Source organism: Artibeus jamaicensis, unplaced genomic scaffold (genome assembly GCF_021234435.1).
Source record: "Artibeus jamaicensis isolate MK-2021 breed Jamaican fruit bat unplaced genomic scaffold, CSHL_Jam_final contig_135, whole genome shotgun sequence".
Taxonomy (NCBI): domain Eukaryota; kingdom Metazoa; phylum Chordata; class Mammalia; order Chiroptera; family Phyllostomidae; genus Artibeus; species Artibeus jamaicensis.
Genome location: NW_026521267.1, coordinates 1,461,142 through 1,481,626, shown reverse-complemented (window position 1 = coordinate 1,481,626; position 20,485 = coordinate 1,461,142). Strand labels below are relative to the sequence as shown.

Here is a 20,485-nt window from a genome sequence, read left to right as displayed (position 1 = left end):
AAACTGTACTTGAAACATAACTAAATAAAATTTTTAAAAAACTGTACTTGAAAAATAACTAAATAAAATTAAAAAAATAAAAATAATGTTTTTATCCAAATAAATAAATAAATGAAAATAAATATATATATTTTATTAATTATGCCATTACAGTTGTTCTATTTCCCCCTTCATTCCTCTCCACCCTGCACACCCCTCCCCCACCATTTAGTTTATGACCACTTGTCTCAAGTTCTTTATATTCTATATTTCCCGTACTATTCTTGCCTTCTCCCCTATTTTCTACCTATCATCTACGCTACTTATTTTCTGTACCTTCTCCTCCCACTGTCCTGTTGCTAACCCTCCATGTGATCTTCATTTCTATGGTTCTGCTCCTGATCTAGCTGTCCTTTTAGTTTGCTTTTGTTTTAGGTGTGGTTCTTAATAACTGAGTTTGCTTTCCTTTCACTGTTCACCTTTTTTATCTTCTTTTTCTTAGGTAAGTCCCTTTAACATTTCATATAGGGACTTCCGCCAAGATGGAGGTATAGGTGGATGTGCCGTGCCTTCGCACACAACCAAGTTTAGGGACAACTAAATATTAGCATCAGAAAACACAACCAGAACACGGAAAATTGAACTATTCGGACGTCAGTTAACAACAAATTCTTCGGCCGGACCGGTAAGGGGCGAAACCGGCGTCTGGTGAGGGCTTGCACAGGACTCGGTCGGACAGACCCAGGCGCGGAATCCAGATGCACAAATAGACGCACGGGTCCCAAACGCAGGATTGGACCTAGTGAGCGACTGCAGAGGAGACAGTGGGGAGGCGGTGCTGCGTGTTGACTGCGGTCGCCTATTTGCACGAGAGCGGATAGGCGAGGGAGTGGGCGGTTGGACCGGCCGCGGTGGTAGCGGGCGCCGCCATTTCCCCGCTCTGACCACGCCTCCACATACAGCGTCACAACCCAGCGACCTGGGAGTCCAAGGCGCTGCTTCTCTCACTTAAAGGGCCAGAACAGACCAAAAATGTCGCAAGAAGACCTCAAAGCCCCAGAGATAAATCTAAGCGACGAAGAAATAGCAAAACTCTCAGATGCACAGTTTAAAACACTGGTCATCAGGATCCTCACAGATTTGGTTGATTATAGCCACAAATTAGAGAAACGTATGAAGGCTAAACTAATGGAAATGAATGGAATTCCACAGAAAACCAATAGCGATAAAAAGGAAACTGGGACTCAAATCAATGGAGTGGACCAGAAGAAAGCAAATAATGGCCAAACAGAAGAGAGTCAAGGAGCAAGAATTCAAAGAAATGAGGAGAGTCTTAGGAACCTCCAGGACATCTTTAAACGCTCCAATATCCGAATTATAGGGGTACCAGAAGGGGGAAGAGGCACAGCCACCAGTGGAAAACTTATTTGAACAAATAATAAAAGAAAATTTCCCCAATCTGGCAAAGGAAATAGACTTCCAAGAAATCCAAGAAGCTCAGAGAGTACCAAAAAAGTTGGACTCAAGAAGAAACACACCAAGGCACATCATCATTACATTAGCCAAAATTAAAATGAAGGAGAGAATCCTAGAAGCAGCAAGAGCTAAGGGGACAATCACCTACAAAGGAGTCCCCATCAGACTGTCAGCAAATTTCTCAAAAGAGACCTTACAGGCAAGAAGGGGCTGGAAAGAAATCTTCCAAGTCATGAAATCTAAAGACCTACAACCAAGATTGCTCTATCCAGCAAAACTTTCATTTAGAACGGAAGGACAGATAAGGTGCTTCTCAGATAAGACCAAATTCAAGGAGTTCATCATCACCAAGCCCTTATTATATGAAATGTTAAAGGGACTTATCTAAGAAAAAGAAGTTAAAGAAACATGAACAGTGAAAGGACAACAAACTCACAGTTTTTAACAACCACACCTAAAACAAAAGCAAACTACAAGGACAGCTAGATCAGGAGTGGAAACATAGAAATGAAGATCTCAAGGAGGGTTAGCAACAGGGGAATGGGAGGAGGAGATGGGGGGAGAAGGTACAGAAAATAAGTAGCATAGACAGTAGATAGAAAATAGATGGGGGGGCAAGAATAGCATGGGAAATATAGAACCTAAAGGACTTGAGACACATGGACATAAACTAAAGGGGGGTAATGGTGGGGATGGGGGGGCAGGGGGGAGGGGAATGAAGGGGGGAATAGAACAACTGTAACAGCATAATCAATTTAAAAAATAAATAAATAAATAAATAAATAAATAAATAAACATAAAAAACATTTCATATAATAAGGGGTTGGTGATGAGGAACTCCTTGAATTTGATCTTTTTTAAAAAGCACTTTATCTGTCCTTCCATTCTAAATGAAAGTTTTGCTGGATAGATCAATCTTGGATGTAGTTCCTTGCCTTTCATGAGTTGGAATACTTCTTTCCAGCCCCTTCTTGCCTGGAAGGTCTCTTTTGAGAAATCAGCTGACAGTCTGATGGGAACTCCTTTGTAGGTGACTGTCCCTTATCTCTTGCTGCTTCTAGGATTCTCTCCTTCATTTTCGTCTTAGCTAATGTAATGATGATGTGCCTTGGTGTGTTCCTTCTTGGTTCCAACTTCTTTGAAACTCTCTGAGCTTCCTGGATTTCCTGGAGGTGTATTTTTTTTGCCAGATTGGGGAAGTTCTCCTTTATTACATGTTCAAATAAGTTTTCCACTCGTGACTTTCCCTCTTCCCCTTTTGGTTCCCCTGTAATTTGGATGTTGGAACATTTAAAGATGTCCTGGAGGTTCCTAAGCCTCTCCTCATTTTTTCGAAAATTTGTTTCTACATCCTTTTATGTTTGGTCATTTTTTTCCTCCTTCTGGTCCCTCCTTTGATTTGAGTCCCAGTTTCCTTTCCATTACTATTGGTTTCCTGTGTATTTTTCTTCTTTTCAATTAGTTTAGCTTCCATATGGTCCTCTAATTTGTGACTAAAATCAACCAGTTCTATGAGCATCCAGGTCACCAGTGTTTTGAACTGTGCATTTGAAAGTTTGGCTATCTCTCGGTTGCTTAGATTTTTTGGCTCTGGGGCTGTGAGTTGTTCTTGAGCCATGTTTTGATCTTTTTGTTCCTGTTACATATGAGGAGTAGAGCCTTAGTTGTTAATCAATATCAGGGCGGGGCCACCCAGGTTGCTGATTTGTGACACTGTATGTGGGGGCGGGATCAGAGAGGGACAATGTTCATTCTCTCTGCTGCTTTCCACTGCTGGGGCCTGCGTGGTCCGTCTCACTACAGCTACCTCCTTCACCAGTTTATCTGCATAGGAATGTGTGACCACGGTCCACCCTCAGTGGGTCCGCCCACTTCTCCACACCTGGGATCCGCCCACGGCTGCTGGTGCACCTGGGTGGCGCATCCGGGTCGGTCCAGTGGATCTTTTCTGCCCTACTCTACTCTGCTGCTGGCTCTGCCCCTCTTACAGGTTTGGCTGAAGGGTTTGTTGTTGTCAGACTTCCTTGTAGTTCAATTTTCTGTGGTTTGCTGCATTTTTGATGCTAAAACTTTGTTGTTTTTAAACTTGGTTGTGTGAGAAGGTGAAGTGCTTCCACATTCGCCTCCATCTTGGCAGAAGTCTCCCTAAAAAACCTTTTTATTTCAACCTAATATCTAGTACATAGTTACAAAAGTAAAAGTAGTGCAGGGAACACTTATATACTCTTTACCCAGATTCACCTGTTGTTTACATTTTACCCTGTTTGCTCTCTTAGTGCATATTTGCTCGCTGTGTGTATGTGTGTGCATCTGAATGTGAATGTATCTACACAGTTACTTTCTGAATGTCTGATGGTAAGTGACATGCATCATGGCCTTCCACCTCTAAAGAGATCAATGTGCATTTCCTAAAAACTGACTTATACAATCTCACAGTGGTTGCAGATGCACTAGAGTTGATTGTTAACTGTTCAGGAATTTTACTAGTTTCATGTTAAACCTTTGATAGCTTGAAATTGGCTATGGTGGGAATTTCTTACACCACAGAAATGTGCAAAAGCTACATATCTTGGCTTTTCTTGGAGAGTCAGCTTCCCAACACCCTGATTAATTAGAATATTCCTAGTTACTGTGGCACACTTACTAACTTTATGATTTCCACTGATATATTATATTTCACTTTTGTTAGTTAACCTAACATTGTCCTTTGGAATATTCTCCCTCTAATACAGGGTCCGCTTTGGATTAGGTATTTCTTTTAGTTGTCATGTCTGTTTAACATCTTTTTTTTTTAAGATTTTATTTATTTATCTTTAGAGGGGAAGGGGGGAAGGAGAGAGGGAGAGAAACATCAATGTATGGTTGCCTTTTGTGCGTCCCCTACTGAGAACTGGCCTGCAACCCAGGCATGTGCTCTGACTGGGAATCGAACCGCGATCGTGTGGTTCACAGGTCCGCGCTCAATCCACTGAGCTACACGAGCCAGGACTGTTTAACATCTTTTAATTGAAATGTTTTTAGCTCATTCAGGCTGCTACAACAAAAATACCATAGAATGGCGGTGCTTATAAGTAACAAAAATTTAGCTCACACAGTTCTGAGGGCTGGGAAAGTCCAAGATCAAGTTGCCAATACATTTAGTGTCTAATGAGAGCTCTTTCTTGTTGCAGATGGTTAGCAGTCTGTTCAATGTCCTCACATGGCAGAAGAGGCTTAGGAACTCTCTGGGATCTCTTTTGTAAGAGTACTAATGTCCTTCATGAGGACTCCATCTTCATGACTTAATCATCTTCCAAAGGTCCCATCTCCAAATACCTTCATATAGAACATTAGGATTTAACATATGAATTTGGGAAGACACATTCATTCCATTGGACACTCCCCAGACTTTCTTTTGTGTTTCAGATGGATATTTTATTTTAATTGTATTTTTCCTTTACCATTTATCCCCTTTATACCCTCTTCTACCTCTACCAGCCTTCTCCTTCCCATAATTACTATGCTGTTGTCTGTGTCCATGAATCCTTTCTCTTTTTTGTTCCATTCCTGCACTTTCCAACCCCGCAGTGCTGTCAACCTGCTTGCTATCTGTGAGTCTGTCTTTATTTTGCTTGTTAGTTGTTTGTTCCACATATGAATGAAATAATATACTATTTCTCTTTCTCTGACTGGCTTATTTCACTTAGTATAATGTTCCCTAGGTCCATCCATGTTATCACAAAGAGTTAAATTATCTTTTTTATGGCTAAGTAGTATTTCATCATATAAATGTACCATAGCTGTTTTATCTACTCATCTACTGATGGACATTTGGGCTGCTTTCAAATCTTGGCTATTTTAAATAATGCTGCAGTGAACATAGGGGTGCTTTTATTCTTTCAATTTAGTGTTTCAGATTTCTTTAGATAAATTAACAGAAAAGGTGTTGCTGGGTCATAAGACAGTTCCATTTTTAATTTTTTGAGATAACTCCATACTGTTTTTTCACAGTGGCTGTACTAACCTGCATTCCCACTAACAATGTAAAAGGGTTCCCCTTTCTCCACATCCTTGCCAGCACTTGTTGTTAGTTCATTTATTGATGATAGCCACTCTGACAGACGTGAGGTGATATTTCATAATGGTTTTAATTTGAATTTCTCTGATGATTGGTGACATTGAACATCCTTTCATATGTCTATTGACTATCTGTATGTCCTCTTTGGAGAAGTGTCTATTCAAGTTCTCTGCCCATTTTTAATTAGATTGTTTGTTTTTTGTATGTGTTGAGTTTTATAAGTTCTTTTTAAATTTTGGATATTAACCTGTTACAGATCTATTGGCAAATATGTTCTCCCATTCAGTGGTTTGTCTTTTCATTTTGTTAATTGTTTCCTTTGCTGTGCAATTTTTTTTATTTTGATGTAGTCCTGTTCGTTTATTTTTCTTTTGTTTCCCTTGCCTGAGGATGTATATGAGAAAAAATATTGCTATGAGCAATATCTGAGATTTTATTGCCTATGTTTGCTTCTAGGATTTTTATCATTTTGAGTCTAACATTTAAACCTTTAATCCATTTTTAATTTATTATTGTGTGTGGTACGAGAAGGTGGCCTACTTGTGCTTTTTCTGCACATATCTCTCTAATTTTCCCAATATCATTAACTGAATAAACTATCACATGGACTTGCTTTTTGAGGAATACAGCCCCCCATTCGTTTTAATATAAACTTTCTCATTTTGTGTTATTTGATATTTCCTTTGGTTAAATTGAGATGGTACCTGCTCAGCTGGACAGCATAGGTGATGTTAATTTTGGTCACCTCATCAAGGCATTACCTGATTTTACCACTATATAATTACTGGTAGTAAGTAGTAAGCAGTACTGGAGAGTCACTTTAAGACCATGTAAATATTCTGCTATTCATTTAAATTGTCCTTGGATTTAGTATCCATTGATAATTCTTGTTCACTCCAGTTTTTACCATCACAGTTGCAAAATGTTGATTTTCCGACTCCAGCACCCACTCTCCACATCTGTTAGTTAGCCCTTGGCATTTTACTGTAAGTCAGAGAGGTCTTATCTTTCTATCTACTTGCCTGTCTATCTACCTATCAATTTATCTGTTGCCATGGACTCACAAATACCCATTTTTCCACCAGTAGTTTGTAATTCATAACTATGTCTAATTATTTTGGTGCTCAAATTGTGTAAGATTTTGCTAGTGGGAGTGTTTTCCAGATAGCAGCCACGTCTTTGAGATATGTCACCATCATCTTTTGTTTTATTGATTAGTTCCATACTTAGTAGCATCATAGCATGCTCCAAACTAATCTTGTACCTTTACCTGCAGTCTCCCTGGAATCAGCCATTCCTCCAAGGAGTCTTGGTTCCTTACCAAAAGGAATGGTCTTACAGACCAAGATCTGGGTGCTTGATGTGGTGGGCCGTGCAGGGGAGGTCTCTGCCTCTTGGCTGAGGTCATTTTTTATAGTTAGTCTCCAGAGGTAGGAATAACCTTGAGCCTTCCCTGATGTGCATCACCTAGTCTCTCCAAAGTCACTGCTTAGCGTTTCCCTTTACTTTGTAACCAGGATATTCATTAGCAAGAAAAGTATGCCTTCCATTGTTGATGAATCCCCTTTCTATTTCACTATCATTTTAGTTTTTTGTTTTTTCTTTCAATTGTCAACCTCAGTTCTCTTGACAAGGCTACCTTTGGTAAAAGACAGTATAAAACGTTAACTAGATGCTCATTAGAGATTATTTGCAGTTTAATATTTTCACTGTTGTCTTGGGTAGACATCGTAATAAAGTCAGAAACCCCAAATGCAGATTTTCTTTTTCTGCATTTCCACACTGCTACATACTGAGTGTTTGTGTTTCTCCAAATTCATATGTTGAAGCCCGTTCCCTCTTTGTGGTCATGTTAGGCCTTGTGATGTGGGACCTTTGGGAGGTCATGAGGGTAAGCCAAGTGAAGGAGATCAGTTATCTTTAAAAGAGACTCAAGAGAGCTCTCCCATTTCTTTCATCATGTGAGGACATGGAAAAAGATGGCTATCTATGAACTGATAAGTCCTCACTAGATACTGGAACTGCTGGCACCTTGATTATAGACTTTTAGCCTCCAAACCCTTGAGCTAAATTTCTGTTGTTTATATGCCCCTAGTCTGTGGTATTTTTGTTATGGCATCCCAAATGGAGTGAGACACTCACCAACTCCTAAGAGATGTCTGTGGGTGGGTCTTCAGCCCCCATTATCTGTGGCTTATTTTGACGCAGCTGGATGCCCTAGGCACTGAGTTAGCTGCTCCCTGGGTAGTCCAGTCTCCATACTAGTGGCTCCTTGGACTGAGTGGCCACAGCAGCTGGAAGAGGTGTCTGGCTCTGCCCCACAGGACCTGCAGGACCGCAACGATGAGCTGCAGGCTGCCATAGAGAGTCTGCAGGCACAGTTGCCCCAGAGTTGGCATGGCCAGTCCCATGCATCACCAAATGGATGGCTGCTTCCTAGACATGGCCAAGCAGGTAGGAGCTCAGCTCAGTTCTGCAAGATGGCAGTGATGTGCTTTTACTGGGGGCAGTGGGGGCTGGTGTCAACAGCTTTTACCTACCTATGCTGCACAGGCTGTCTTTGGGTCTAGGGTGAGCAGTGATGGGTGGGCCAGTTTCATAGCACGTTAGGGCCTAGCCCAGCCTACATGTGGTCACAAGTGCCTTGTGGGCTTGTGACCCAAGGCCAAAGGTTGACACAATACCCAGAGACTGGAGAAAGGCTGAGGAGGGTAAGGGTTTTACCATTTGGGTAGAAATGGTGAAGGGGTTAGGATGACCTTACCATGACCATAGGGTAGGTGCATCTAAGTGAATCTCCAATGTTGGGAGAAGCACCCAGGGGATCCAGATGAGTGTTCAGCATGGGCTGGACACACAGCGATGATCATATAGAGATGGGAATGGGGGGGAAGGTTGGTGAGCAGGGGGCTCGTCTCAGGTCTGTGACAGCTCTTACAAAGAGAAGTCACTAAATTGTGTAAGTAAGTCAGGGACTTCCTGGAATTCACAGAGGCCTCACATGTACTGGGGTAGACTAGACTTGATATTTCTACCTGAGTTATGTAGATAGCATTACCTTCAAGCTTTGAGGTGGTTTTGTGGTACCAAGAAATGTCCCCACCCACTTGAGGCAAAGGTGTATGCTGAAGGTATAGCTTGAGAAGAACCACAGCTTCATGCTTCTTAACTCAGCCCATAAATTTGGAAAGAGCTGTAGGCTCTGAGAGACCCTGAGGCCCTGTGTTTAAGTGTTCATGGCCCCTTTTACAGACCATTATAGGGTGGGGGGCAGGTTTCAGATGCCAAAGCAATTGGAGGACTGATTTTGGCTCGTTGCTACTCTTCCCTGGCAATTGTATAGGGCAGGCACCATGCATATTTATGTAATACACCTGGCTTTATTCCTGCTGCTGCCACTGACAAGGGCCATGGAGACCATGGTGACTGCTGCTTCCATCGATCACACATCAATCATGCAGCCCCTCAGAAAACTACTTGGTCCTATCTGTAGCCCTAAGAACACTCAGAGTTCCCCATATTGCTTAGGAAAAGCTAACTTAATAATGTAGAAAAGTGTGTGCTCAAAAGAGCCCATGTGGGAGCCTCCATAGGAACTGCATGGATGAAGGCCAGCTTTCTTGGCCCTTTACAAACCCCCCTCACCTGCAGCTTCTTTAAGTGGAATGTGATGGCTCCTGAGATTCACAACCCTGACTACCCTCAGCTGGGAGGTTTCAGGGTGCGGCCAGCATGCCAGATGGTACCAGATTCCCAGATAGTTATGATGTGTGGCCAGGTGGGCAGCCTGGCCACAGGGAAGGAAGCACTTGCTACCTCCATTGTAGCTGAAGGAGCCTGAGCTACACACAGTGTACAACTCTTGTCAGGAGCCACTGACCTGTAGCCAAGGGCAGGGCAGTGATGGGGTCTTATACTCAGGGTTGTCCTTGTCCAGAAGGTCTCAGTCTGTGGTACCAGAAGCAGCCCCACACTTGTGTGTGACTGATAAAACTAAAGCAGTATCTCAGCTAGTGTTTTTTTTTCCCTTCACCCCTCCATCTGGCTGTAGAGGTTCCATTGGCCCCTTCAGAGGGGGAGGGTCTTCTGCTGCTGTGTGGGAAAGTCACAACAGCAGAGTTAGGGTGAATGGGGCTATGTGGATTATGGTGGCAGTGTCATTGGTGTATCCATCTGGAGCCTCGCCTGACAGATGCTCATTGACCTGTGCCCATTGGCCAGACCCAGATGGCAGCTTCAGTTTGTTAGGGCATCAGGATATCTTCTTTCCTGAGGTGCTTATCCTGAGTCCTCTCAGACCCAGTGTTTCTGAGTCTGTCACTATTTTTCATGGAAAATAATTTGGGAAGTGAAAAATGGTAAGATTTGGGGAATGTGTCTTTTCCTCTCAACTTTTCTGACTCCTGGACCAGCACAGATGAAACCCTGGCAGTGGACAACATCCATACTTGAGTCAATACTTTGGTATACCCCCCAACACGCACAATGTTGGGAAGACCCAATTACTAGCTGGTAGAAATTATGGGCCCACAGGTGCCTCATCAAAATGAGCTGCCCAGATGTCTGATGTTGTCAGTCAAGGAATATTCTGGAACAAAATGACTTCTATGGTCTCTTAGAACCTTCACTTCATACTTGACTTACTTGTTGAAATCCCATATTATTTGTATAATGTACATACCTCATCATAAAACACTGGCTGTCACAGAGGTTTGTCTGTGCTACAGATCACACCTTTTTGAGTCTTTGAGTCTTTCTCTGTACCTGGGTCAGGGAACACAATTTAGTATGCAGTGACTATACCATATATGACATCTTTTAGGGAATTAAAAGGCCTGACAAATCTTGCAGAGAGTCTCCTAGTTTATATCTTGGAATAATCTGTGTTCTGGCAAAGACTCAAATGTTGGTTTCTAAAGAGCTTCAACTTTGAGAATGGGACATAACAGACTAAGAAAACCTGCAAGAGCTGCCCCTCATTGCCAGCACTGAATTCCTCACACAGAAGGTGCCTATGAAAGATTGTGCATTGTCCTGTGTGGTGGAGGAAATCTTGGATGAACACTCAGTGCTGTTTAAATATCAAATGGGAGGGTGTGGAACAAACCCCATGGAACCCTCAGCAAGACATAAAAAGAAATGTCCTTGTTGCAGGCATCATCTCCATCCTGGGTGATTCCACTCCAGTGAGTATAGAAATGGAGATAATGATGGAGCAGGTGAAGGAACATTACCAAGACCTCAAGATCCAGCTGGAGACCAAGGTCAGGGGGGATGGGAGGCCATAGGAGATTTGGGCGCTTGCTGCTGCATGCCCAGAAGCTTGTTCACTGTGCTGGCAATTTTGCATGTACACATCTGCCTGTGGATCCCCTGCTTTGTAGTAAGCCTGTTCAGGGGAGGGATGTGTGTGAGGAAAGGAAAATAAAACTGACATTCAACCTCAAGCCCTCTTTGGAGGAAGAGGGATGGACATAAGGAATAACTAATAGCAGGAGAATGGAGTTATGCATTTCTGGAATGTCACAAGGGTATGCAGAGGCCAGGTCTTCTTGCTTGCTCTTTCATTGGGAAATCACAGCTTCTGGCTTTATTCTAAGCTAAAATTACCCTGGGAGATACATTGGGTAGGTTATTTCATGGATTCATGGTCACAATTACCATGACCAAGTCTGTCTTCTCAGATGAACATGTCTCCTACTCTGTTATAAGATTGTGGTAGGTTTTGTGAAGAGACAGTATCCATGACTTGTTATCAGGGGATAGGCATCTTGGTCTGAGTAGCAACAATGCTGGGTCAACTCTGTTTTATGGCTATGGCCATGGGTTCCCTGGATGTATTAGCTGGTAGCTGCTATAGTAACCCTGCCTATGACTGGATAATATTTCTCCTCACTAGAACCTCCAGGGAGGTCAGATCCACACCACCAGCCTCATTAAGGCTCTCTGTTTTCTCAATGTTGTCACACCCTCAAGCCTTCCTCATGCTTCCTCACTAGACACCTGGCCCAGCTGGCCTCCAGCCTCCCTTCCCCACCTGCTAGAGCTGTCTCATGGGGCTAATGGAAGGTTATGAGGAAAAATAAAATCTATGGTCCTTTGGAAGCCTTAGACATTGTTGTCATGGCTGTCTCCTGCGCCTCACCATGTCTGGGCCATCTGCTCTTTTACTGTGCTACCTGGGAGCCTCATACTTCCATGTTGCATTGTTAGTAAATCATTTTGCAGACTTCCTGATCAACATTGCTCACATTTCTCCTCACAGGTAAATTACTATGAAAAAGAAATTGAAATGATGAAAAAGGACTTTGCAAGGAAGAAAAAGGAAATGGAGCAAGCTTTCAAGCTTGAAATCAGTGTGCTGGAGGATCAAAAAGCCAACCTGGAGACCCTCCACGTGAAATCTCAGGAGGTCATTCGAGGCCTGCAAGACCAGCTCCAGAGTACAACCCATGGCCCTGAGCTGGAGAGGAAGTTTGAACTAGAGAGGAGGGAGATGGAGCAGTGCTACACGCAGGTACTATCTGGCCTGACTCAGCAGCCGACCCAGGAGAAAGATCAGCTGGAGGAGCTACACCAGAGGCATCAGCATGAGCTACAGCTGTTCAGGTCCAGTGCCATGTCTTTTCAGGATTTCATGTCTAGGGTTTCTTGCCAAAATTAAATAAACCAAAATTTAAAGTTTGATTATGCAAACTGCTCAGAATGATGATGCGTATTAACTATAGTTTTTCTCAGGGGAAGATGTGTGGGCACTGAAAGAATAAGTCATTATATAAGAATTTTTACTTTAAATTTAACATATGAACTAACCATAGCTTAGGCCATGAAACAGTGTACTTTGTAGAATTTCAACTCAGTGCTTTTCACCTTGTTTCAGACTTGTCTTGTATAGCAAAGATCAACACACTCATCATTTAATATCTCATTCTAATTTTCTTGGACATGGTGTTGTAGCATATGGGGAGATGGATAAAAGCCCTGAAACCATAGGAAGAACCATTAATTTGGTTTAGTGAGGTTCTTGAAAAGGCTAAAATATATGATCAAAGAAAAGAAAAGGTTTATTTGGAAAACATGTGGTCTTTTGTGTCTTATGATATCATAGACTTTGAGGATAACTAGTTATTGCAGGCTTCAGTGTTATTCAGCCAGCCCCTTCCTGTCCCAGGTGGAATCTTGAATCCTCCCCAGCTCAGGAGAGAATGGTCACATTCCACTCATGTTGGACCAGAGCTGAGGGAGAGCTCATAGCTGAGGTGTGTATCACACACCTGTCCTCATGGAGGGGCTCCGTGTGGACCTGGGTGAGTTCTGACGTTCTGGCCAAGTGGACATGTTCCAAATCACCACACTCATAGCAGGATATCGAAAGACCTTCCTGTGGAGGTCATGCCCTCCAAATTGGGTGAGGTGGGCTCTCTCCCTTCTTTGTCATGAGAATTAGGGGTGGCCTGAGCACAGGAGTTGCTGAGTACAGTCTGTGACTGTGCTACATTCCTCCCTCCACTCCAGATGACAGCCTCTGGGGCTTGCAGGAACTGAGTGACACTCTTGGAGATGATAAGTCATTTTTAAGTCATGTGCTTCCCCTGAGCTTTGTTATTTTCTGTAAAACTCAAGAGCTGTGTGGTAAGGGAACAAAGCTCCCTCCAGACTCTGACCAGGCAGCAGAGGAACAGGGCAGGGTGGCTCTCTGCTGCTCATCCCTAGCATCTTGAGCCTTAGAGACCTCAACCTTTGTTGGGAGGATCTGGTCCTGCTGCCCGTGGTCCCTCTGCAGCCTGGAGGTAGAGCCCCATATGGCTTAGGCCAGCACTGGGCTGGAGCAGAGAATATACCTGTCTCTGGCTTAGTGCCCTCATGCAGGCCTCAGTCCAGCAGCTTACAGGATTTTCAAGGGAAGTTATGACTATGGGTCAGTTTTACCCACCTGACTAAAACTCTAGGCCATTATTGTCCTTAGAATTTTCTGAGATGGGGAACATCCCTGTGTTTATTAAGGCAGCCCACCAGCCACATGTGGCTACTGAGTATGGAAATGTGATCTATGCGATTAAGGTACTGAATTTTAATGGCTTATTTTTTAAATATTTTATTTATTTTTAGAGAGAGGGGAAGGAAAGGAGAAAGAGTGGGAGGGAAACATCAATGTGTGGTTGCCTCTCATGTGTCCCCTAATAGGGACCTGGTCTGCAACCAAGGAATGTGCCCTGACTGGGAATCGAACTGGAGACCCTTTGCTGCACAGGCCCATGCTCAATCGACTGAATGAGCTACACCAGCCAGGGCTAGTGGCTTATTTTTAATCAACTTAGTTTAACAGTCACATGAGTGAATGGCATCTGTGTTGACTCCTATAATGGAGCCCAACCCTAGTGAGGGAAAGTCCTCCTGAGGCCTTGTTAAGGAAGGCCCTAAGGTGTGGGTGGATGCCCAGGAGTCATGGAAGTGAGAAAGGGTAAAGCTAGCCAAGCTGAGAGGAAGTGTGAGGTTGAAATAAGAAAAGTATTTGTGGCCTTCCTAACCTGAGGAATAGGTCTGAGGCTTAGAGCTATAGCCTTCAGTGCCTGGGACTCATTCTGTTTCTGTAGGAAAGAGGCTAGAGTTGGGCTGAATCAAAAGCTCTCATGGATGGAAGCCCAGCAGGCCACCCACTGTAAGCACTTATCACTACAACATAGGCAGAAGGAAGAAATGCTGCAAAACATCTGCTGCAAATGAGAGAGATGACATATTAGTGTGACCTGGAGTAGCAAAGGGAAAAGAGAGGGAGATCCTCACACACTGTAACAGCAGCAACTAAAGCTGTAGGAGTTGATGAGTGAAGAATAGGTGTAGGTTTGCTAGTCTTTGCCCTTAAGAAGAAGTTAGAGCTCACCTGTAGGAAGCAGGTGGATAGTCTTGTCCAGAAAGCAGAGATGCTGTGTCTTCTTGAAGGGATGGGTCAGCAGTAGCAGGTGATGAGCAGGAGGGCAAAGGTGGCTCCATGATCCTCAGTACAAGCAGGAGGGAGCAGCCTTACTTTGTAGACCCTAGGCAGAGCCTAGCCCCAACCCTTGCCCATCAAAATGCCCTCAAAGAGACTCAGCCTTGGAGAGTACAGTCAGTGTGTACTTGACTCCAACCAGGTGGCTTCTGTTCCCACAGATAGGCAGTCACAGGTGCTCCCAAGTGGGGTGGCTGGGGAGTAGTCGCAGAGGATCTAGTGCTTTTTGTTGATGGCCAGGCGTGCGTGAGCCAGCCTGAAGCCCAGGAGCTGTTCTTGGGAACAGAGGCAGATGCCTTGTCTCCTTAGCCCCAGAAGGTGGGCAGGGAAGAGACTGAGAGGCAGCAGGCTGCTCTTGAGGAGTAAGCTGGGAAGTCAAGCAGGGAGCCAGCCCCTGTGGGGAACTTGGGACAGGCCTTAAAGGAACACGCTAGGTGCAGTAAGAACACCCTAGAGAGCCGGCTGCAGCACAACAGGGGAAAAGCCAGGAGCAGCACTTTGAGCTTCCACCACAGGTTTGCTGGCCCCTAGGCAGCCAGGTGGGGACAGCTCAAGGCTCTGGGGGAGGTAGAGGCTGACATAGCACTGGAGAGAGAGAAAAATGACATGAAAACCAAACTTTTGGTTTGCAGCTGGAAGCTGGAAGATGTTGTTTGAGCTCTTAAGAAAAAAGCAGGTTCAAGAGAGAACAGGTTTGGTATCTCTTCAGTGTCAGAATGCCAAGTATACCCTCTGACCTCTGTCACTAACTCTAAGCACACACATTTCTGGCCAACCAGCTCACAGCTGCTTACAGGACTGGTTATATAACCTGTGTGCTTGTGCATCTGGTCATAAGCCCAACCTCGACCTCAGGCATCCCACAGGTCACCAGGTGCTCAGTGAGTAGGCAGAGGGGGCATAAATTAACCTTTCTGGGTATTTCAGCTGGCTCTGGTGTCCCCTGCCCTTGTCCTTAGGAAGTTCTCACTGGTGTCACAAGGTCCCAAAGGTAGACTATATGTGGAGGCCCATTTCAGTCTTTGGTCATCTGAACCCTGGTCCTGCTGACTTTGAGCAGGATCCACTACTGCAACCCACCAGGTCATGTGCCAGGCACTGTCCTTGAACTGCAAGTCCATGTACTATTGGAGCAGCAATAGAGGAGGCCATTCATTCATGTAAAAAGCTTCTCTGCTGCTTTATTCCATGCTGCCTGGCACCACCTGGGAATGTTGGTGGTGGGCATGACATGAATGCCCCAAAGGGCTCTAGTGCATACTGCTGCAGCTGATGTCCTCATGGGCAGCCCCAAGGTGAGGAGGTGGCCTGGAGATGTTGGTCTGTTGGCAAGGTACAGAGAAAGCCCAGTTGTGCAGCTAGACCCTCCTTCTCCCCAGGTTCCTCTGTGGGTCTCAGGCTGGCATGTGCTTTCTCAGAAGGCTGGAATTCTAGAAGGGCTTTTCCAGATGCTGCAGAGCATGGCTTCAGATTCTCTTCTTCTGGATCTTTGTGAGATGGAGGCTTACCCTGAAAGATGTTATAGGCACTTGCATGTTATAATGACTGTGTAACATGGTTATTGCTCTGCATGCAGTGTCATTTGGTCCTGTTAACCCATACACAGCACACATGTGAGGTGTCTGCTTCGTGTGAAGATGGAAGCTCCATGAGGTATTATGTTACTTTGGCTCACAGCACACATGGGTCTGTCCTGGAGTGTGACCACAGGCATGTGGTGAGATCTGCATTCCAGCTCAGACACCAGGTCCTGCTAGCTGGGGACCATAAACAAGTTACTTCATTGAAAAAAATAAAAGATTATGTAGGATTTATGGTAAGCCAAAAGGAATAAAGGTCAATGTACCCACCACCCATCTTAAGAAAGAAAATATTAGCATAGCTGGAAGTCCCTAGGCACCCATCTCCAGGTCCCCTTGCTCCTCTAGGAGGGAGCAGCCTTGATGTATAGGAGCTGTTTCCTGCCGTCTAGGCATTGGTTCATGTTCTTGCCTCTTATATGAGTGTTCCTGAACAATGTGGAACAATGTAATGGGGTGACTTCTAAATTTCCTTATATATAAAGCAAAGATGGTACCGTACCTCAAAAAGGGCATGTAGCATGAGATGAATATATGAACATACTCTGACATTTGCAGCCATTCCATAACAACCCCCCCCCCAACAGGCTGGTTATGACCTCAGTGTGAGCACCTTAGGGACCTGCTGCATGTGTGAGTCCACAGCCACATACAAGAGACTCCGGCAAAGAAGCAGCCCAGCTCCTAGAATCCCAAGCTGCTGTCCCTTTTAAATACTTCCCTGTGGATAGTCGTGTGCCCAGACTCATGCTATTCACATTCTCCACCCTGGACCCTGGTGGTCTGCCACTCACTGACCCAAGTCCTGGAAGGCTGCCCTTGTCCTCTTTCTGTTTCTCCTGACATGCTGCACTCCCCAGACTGTTGGCCACATAGTAGTCACAGTTCAAGTCTCAGCAGAGTCTTCATTCATTTGACAGTGTTTACTGGCCACATTCTATGTGCCAGGACAGTTAGCAATTGCATTTGGGACCAAAACAGATATTTGGAGCTTCCATTTCTGTGGGGAAACACCATTCTTCCTGCATGTCCTAGTGTTAGGAAGAAATACATTATCACATTTTAAGGATGAGGAAACAAAGGTCATGCCCCTCAAACCATGTACATTTTTTAGGGACACAATCAGGTGTGGTGAAATCCTAAGACGATATATAGAAATAATGCAAATTCAAGCTGCTGGTTTCTTGGGAGGCCGGGGTTCAGGTCTGGCAAGGCTGCATGGCACAGGCCTAGACCCACATCAGGCAGAGACCTAGTGTGTAGCCAACAGGGGAAGAGGATTCTCAGGCTAGAGGGTTACGAAGAGTTAGGAGACAGACTATTCAGAGGGGAAGGTGAGTACTTACTAGCTCTAATGGGAATTGGGAGGATTTCCTAAGAGCAAGCTGCTGGTGGCCCTGAATAGGACACTGTGGTGATTGAGAGGGCATGGGAGGTGTCTACTTCAGCTGTCCAGGCTAGAGGTCATGGCAGTGGCTGAAGCCATAATGATGACTGCAGAGGTGCAGGAAGTTGACTAGCACAAGTCTGGAGGCTGAATTAATGGGTTACAGATGGATGGGATATGGGCAGGGAGGTTGGAAGTGGGTTATGGAGCAATTAGAGGACTCTCAGGAAATGCCACCACAAAGGGAGAAGACAGGAGGGTGGAAATCAGTTAATTTTGAAGAGCCTGTGGTACTGTCCTGTGTATAGGATAAGGTGCGTGAAGAGATGGATAAGGGTGTCAAAACTGAGGAGCTGATGTCTTTGGGGAAGGTTCCTATATGGAGGAAGGGATATCTGTGTCAGAAGCCACTGAGAGGCTAGTTCACACAAGACCAGCAGCATAAAGGAGGAGGCACTCCCTAAGACCATCTGTATCCCTGCCGCTAGAGTGGACCCCAAGCCCTGGCTCCTGCTCTGTCCCCAGCCAGTGCACCCTTGGTTGCAACTCCCATGTGTGGGTCTTATAACCACTTCTAGATAAACTACCTCCGAAGCTACAGCAGCTGCAGGACCACAGCTGGGTGAAGGTCAGACTTGCATGATCTTGAAGACCTTGAAGAGGAATTTGGCCTTTATCTTAAGAGAAAGCAAAGCCTAGACTCTGGAGAGTGACATGACCAGATTTGGGTTGTGAAAGAATTTCTGCCAGCAGTTAAGAGAACTGTAGGGATGGTTTGAATACACATATGACATGAGTCATTCCAGATTGCCTCTGCTCTCTCTTTTTTGCTCTCCACACCCATATACACACCCATACACACTCTTTTTTCCTGAATTTGAGATAATTGCAAACATTATTGCAATTATTTCACTTTAGTGCTAATATTTCAGCATGTTATTTTGTAAGAACAAGCACATTCTCCTACATACCCACAATATCATGATCAGACATGGGAAATTTAACATTAATTTGAAGTTTTTCTCCTTTTTATCCTCACCCAAGGACATTTTTTCATTGCTTTTAGGGAGAGAGAGAGAAACACTGAGGTCAGAGAAACATCTACTGGTTGTCTTCTTTTTTTATTGTTTTGAAGATTTTATTTATTTATTTTTAGAGAGGAGGAAGAGAAACATCAATGTGTGGTTGCCTCTTGTATGCCCCCCACTGGGGACCTGGCTCACAACCCAGGCATGTGCCCTGACTGAAAATCAAACTAGTGATCCTTTGGTTTGGAGGCCAGCACTCAATCCACTGAGCCACACCAGCCAGGGCTGCTGTTTGCGTTCTTGTACATGCCCTGAAAGAATCAAACCTGCACCCTGGATATGCCCTGACTGGGGACTGAACCCATGATCTTTCAGTCTGTGGGATGATGATCCAACCAACTGAACTACATGGGTTGGGGCCAATGCTATGCTATTTTTAATTTGCACTCTATGTTCAGATTTCCACAACTATTTTAATATGTTCTCTATTGTTCAATCATTCCAGATACAATCAAGAATCATTCTATGCATTTGGTTATATTTCTTTAATATACTTTCATCTAAGAGACTGTATCAGTTCTTAAATTAATTTTTGTAGGTGGGCTTTGACTTTTTATCATGATAAAATATACATAACATAAAATCAATCATTTTAAACATTTTAAGTGTATAAATCAGTGGCATTAAACACAATGTTGCGCAATTATTGTCACTGTGCACTTCCAAAACTTCCATCATCAGAAACAGAAATTCTGTGCCTATTAAACAATCATTTTTTGCTAATATTTTATTGAAGCTTTTAGCATAGCATCATCAATGTTGGTAAGGGATGTTGGTTTATAATTTTTGCCTGGAATGACTTTTTATGGCTTTCATATGAGAGTAACGTTGGCGTCATAGAATGATTTGGGAAGTATTCCCTCCTCTTTAGTATTTGGGAAAAGTTTGAGGATTGGTGTTATTTTAATGTATGGTAATATTCACCAGGGAATCCATCTGCTCCTAGGCTTCTCCTTGTTGTGACGTGTTTGATGATGATTCAGTCTCCTTACTACTTACAGGTCTGTTTAGATTTTCTATCTTTTCATGAGTCTGTTTGGTAGATTAGGTATGTTCAGGAATTTGGACATCAGCATTTTTGAAGAAGCAAAACCAGATGTTTTGCAGAATGTCCCTCAATTTGGATGTCTGGTTTTCTTCATGGATAGATTCAGATGAAATATTCTAGGTGAGATTACTGTTTGCTGATATTGCATCCTGTGGGGCGACTTCTCTCGAGTCCCCCTGAGTGCCACAGACACGAGAATGAATATGACAGAGACATGATGTAATCTGTTTGGGGTGGGGAGAAGTGAGCTGTGGCCAGTTTCTCAGGGGAGACAAGGGCCAGCAGCGACCAGTTTCTCTGAGGAGAAAAAGGCCCCAAGCACCCTCCTCCATAGCCTTTTATTGGGTTTTAATACACAGAAATACAGGGCTGCAAGGATCAAACAGTAGATAACATTTCAAAGATACCTGAGGGCTTTAGAGTCTGAGTCAGTGTCTTTCAGGAAGAGAGTTGCAGAAACTTTGGGAGACATACTCATTTCCTCTCAGACCCTTATCATATGAATGAAAGCACTCTTAGCAGAGCAGATTTCACAGGTTTATCAGCAAGTCTTTGTGATGCCAGATTTTTTCCCCAGGACAGGATGCTCTAGCAAGGCAAGGAGCTGCACCTCTCCCTAACAGGTATTCAGGCTTAAGGGGGTTAGAGCTAGGAAGTTCTTCTCCCAGAAAACATGGGGACTTGGACTTTGACAAAGCCTGGGGGAGAGAGTTGCAGCTCCCCCCTCCCTCCCAGTCCTTCCATGAAGGCCTCCCAAGTAATCAAGTCTGGCTTAGGTTGCCCCCTGCTGTGAGGGGTATTACCTGTCATTGACTTCTAACCAAGCTTTGGGGGCAGGGAGAGGGAACTGAGGCAGCATTTGCTACCAGAGACAGGCTTTG

The 20,485-nt window shown here is 44.2% G+C and overlaps 1 protein-coding gene across 7 annotated transcripts in view; it reads left to right on the top strand.

Annotated features, from left to right (window-relative positions):
- Positions 1 to 20,485, top strand: part of NINL (ninein like) — a 208,288-nt gene that overhangs the window by 159,226 nt on the left and 28,577 nt on the right. For 5 of the 7 annotated variants that reach the window (XM_053667257.1, XM_037155282.2, XM_053667252.1 and 2 more), the window contains 3 exons: positions 7,837 to 7,966; positions 10,667 to 10,776; positions 11,778 to 12,121. In XM_053667257.1, the coding sequence (XP_053523232.1) occupies positions 7,837 to 7,966; positions 10,667 to 10,776; positions 11,778 to 12,121 (584 nt within the window). The remainder of the gene's footprint in view (positions 1 to 7,836; positions 7,967 to 10,666; positions 10,777 to 11,777; positions 12,122 to 20,485) is intronic. The other 2 variants (XM_053667264.1, XM_037155283.2) reach the window with 1 other exon arrangement.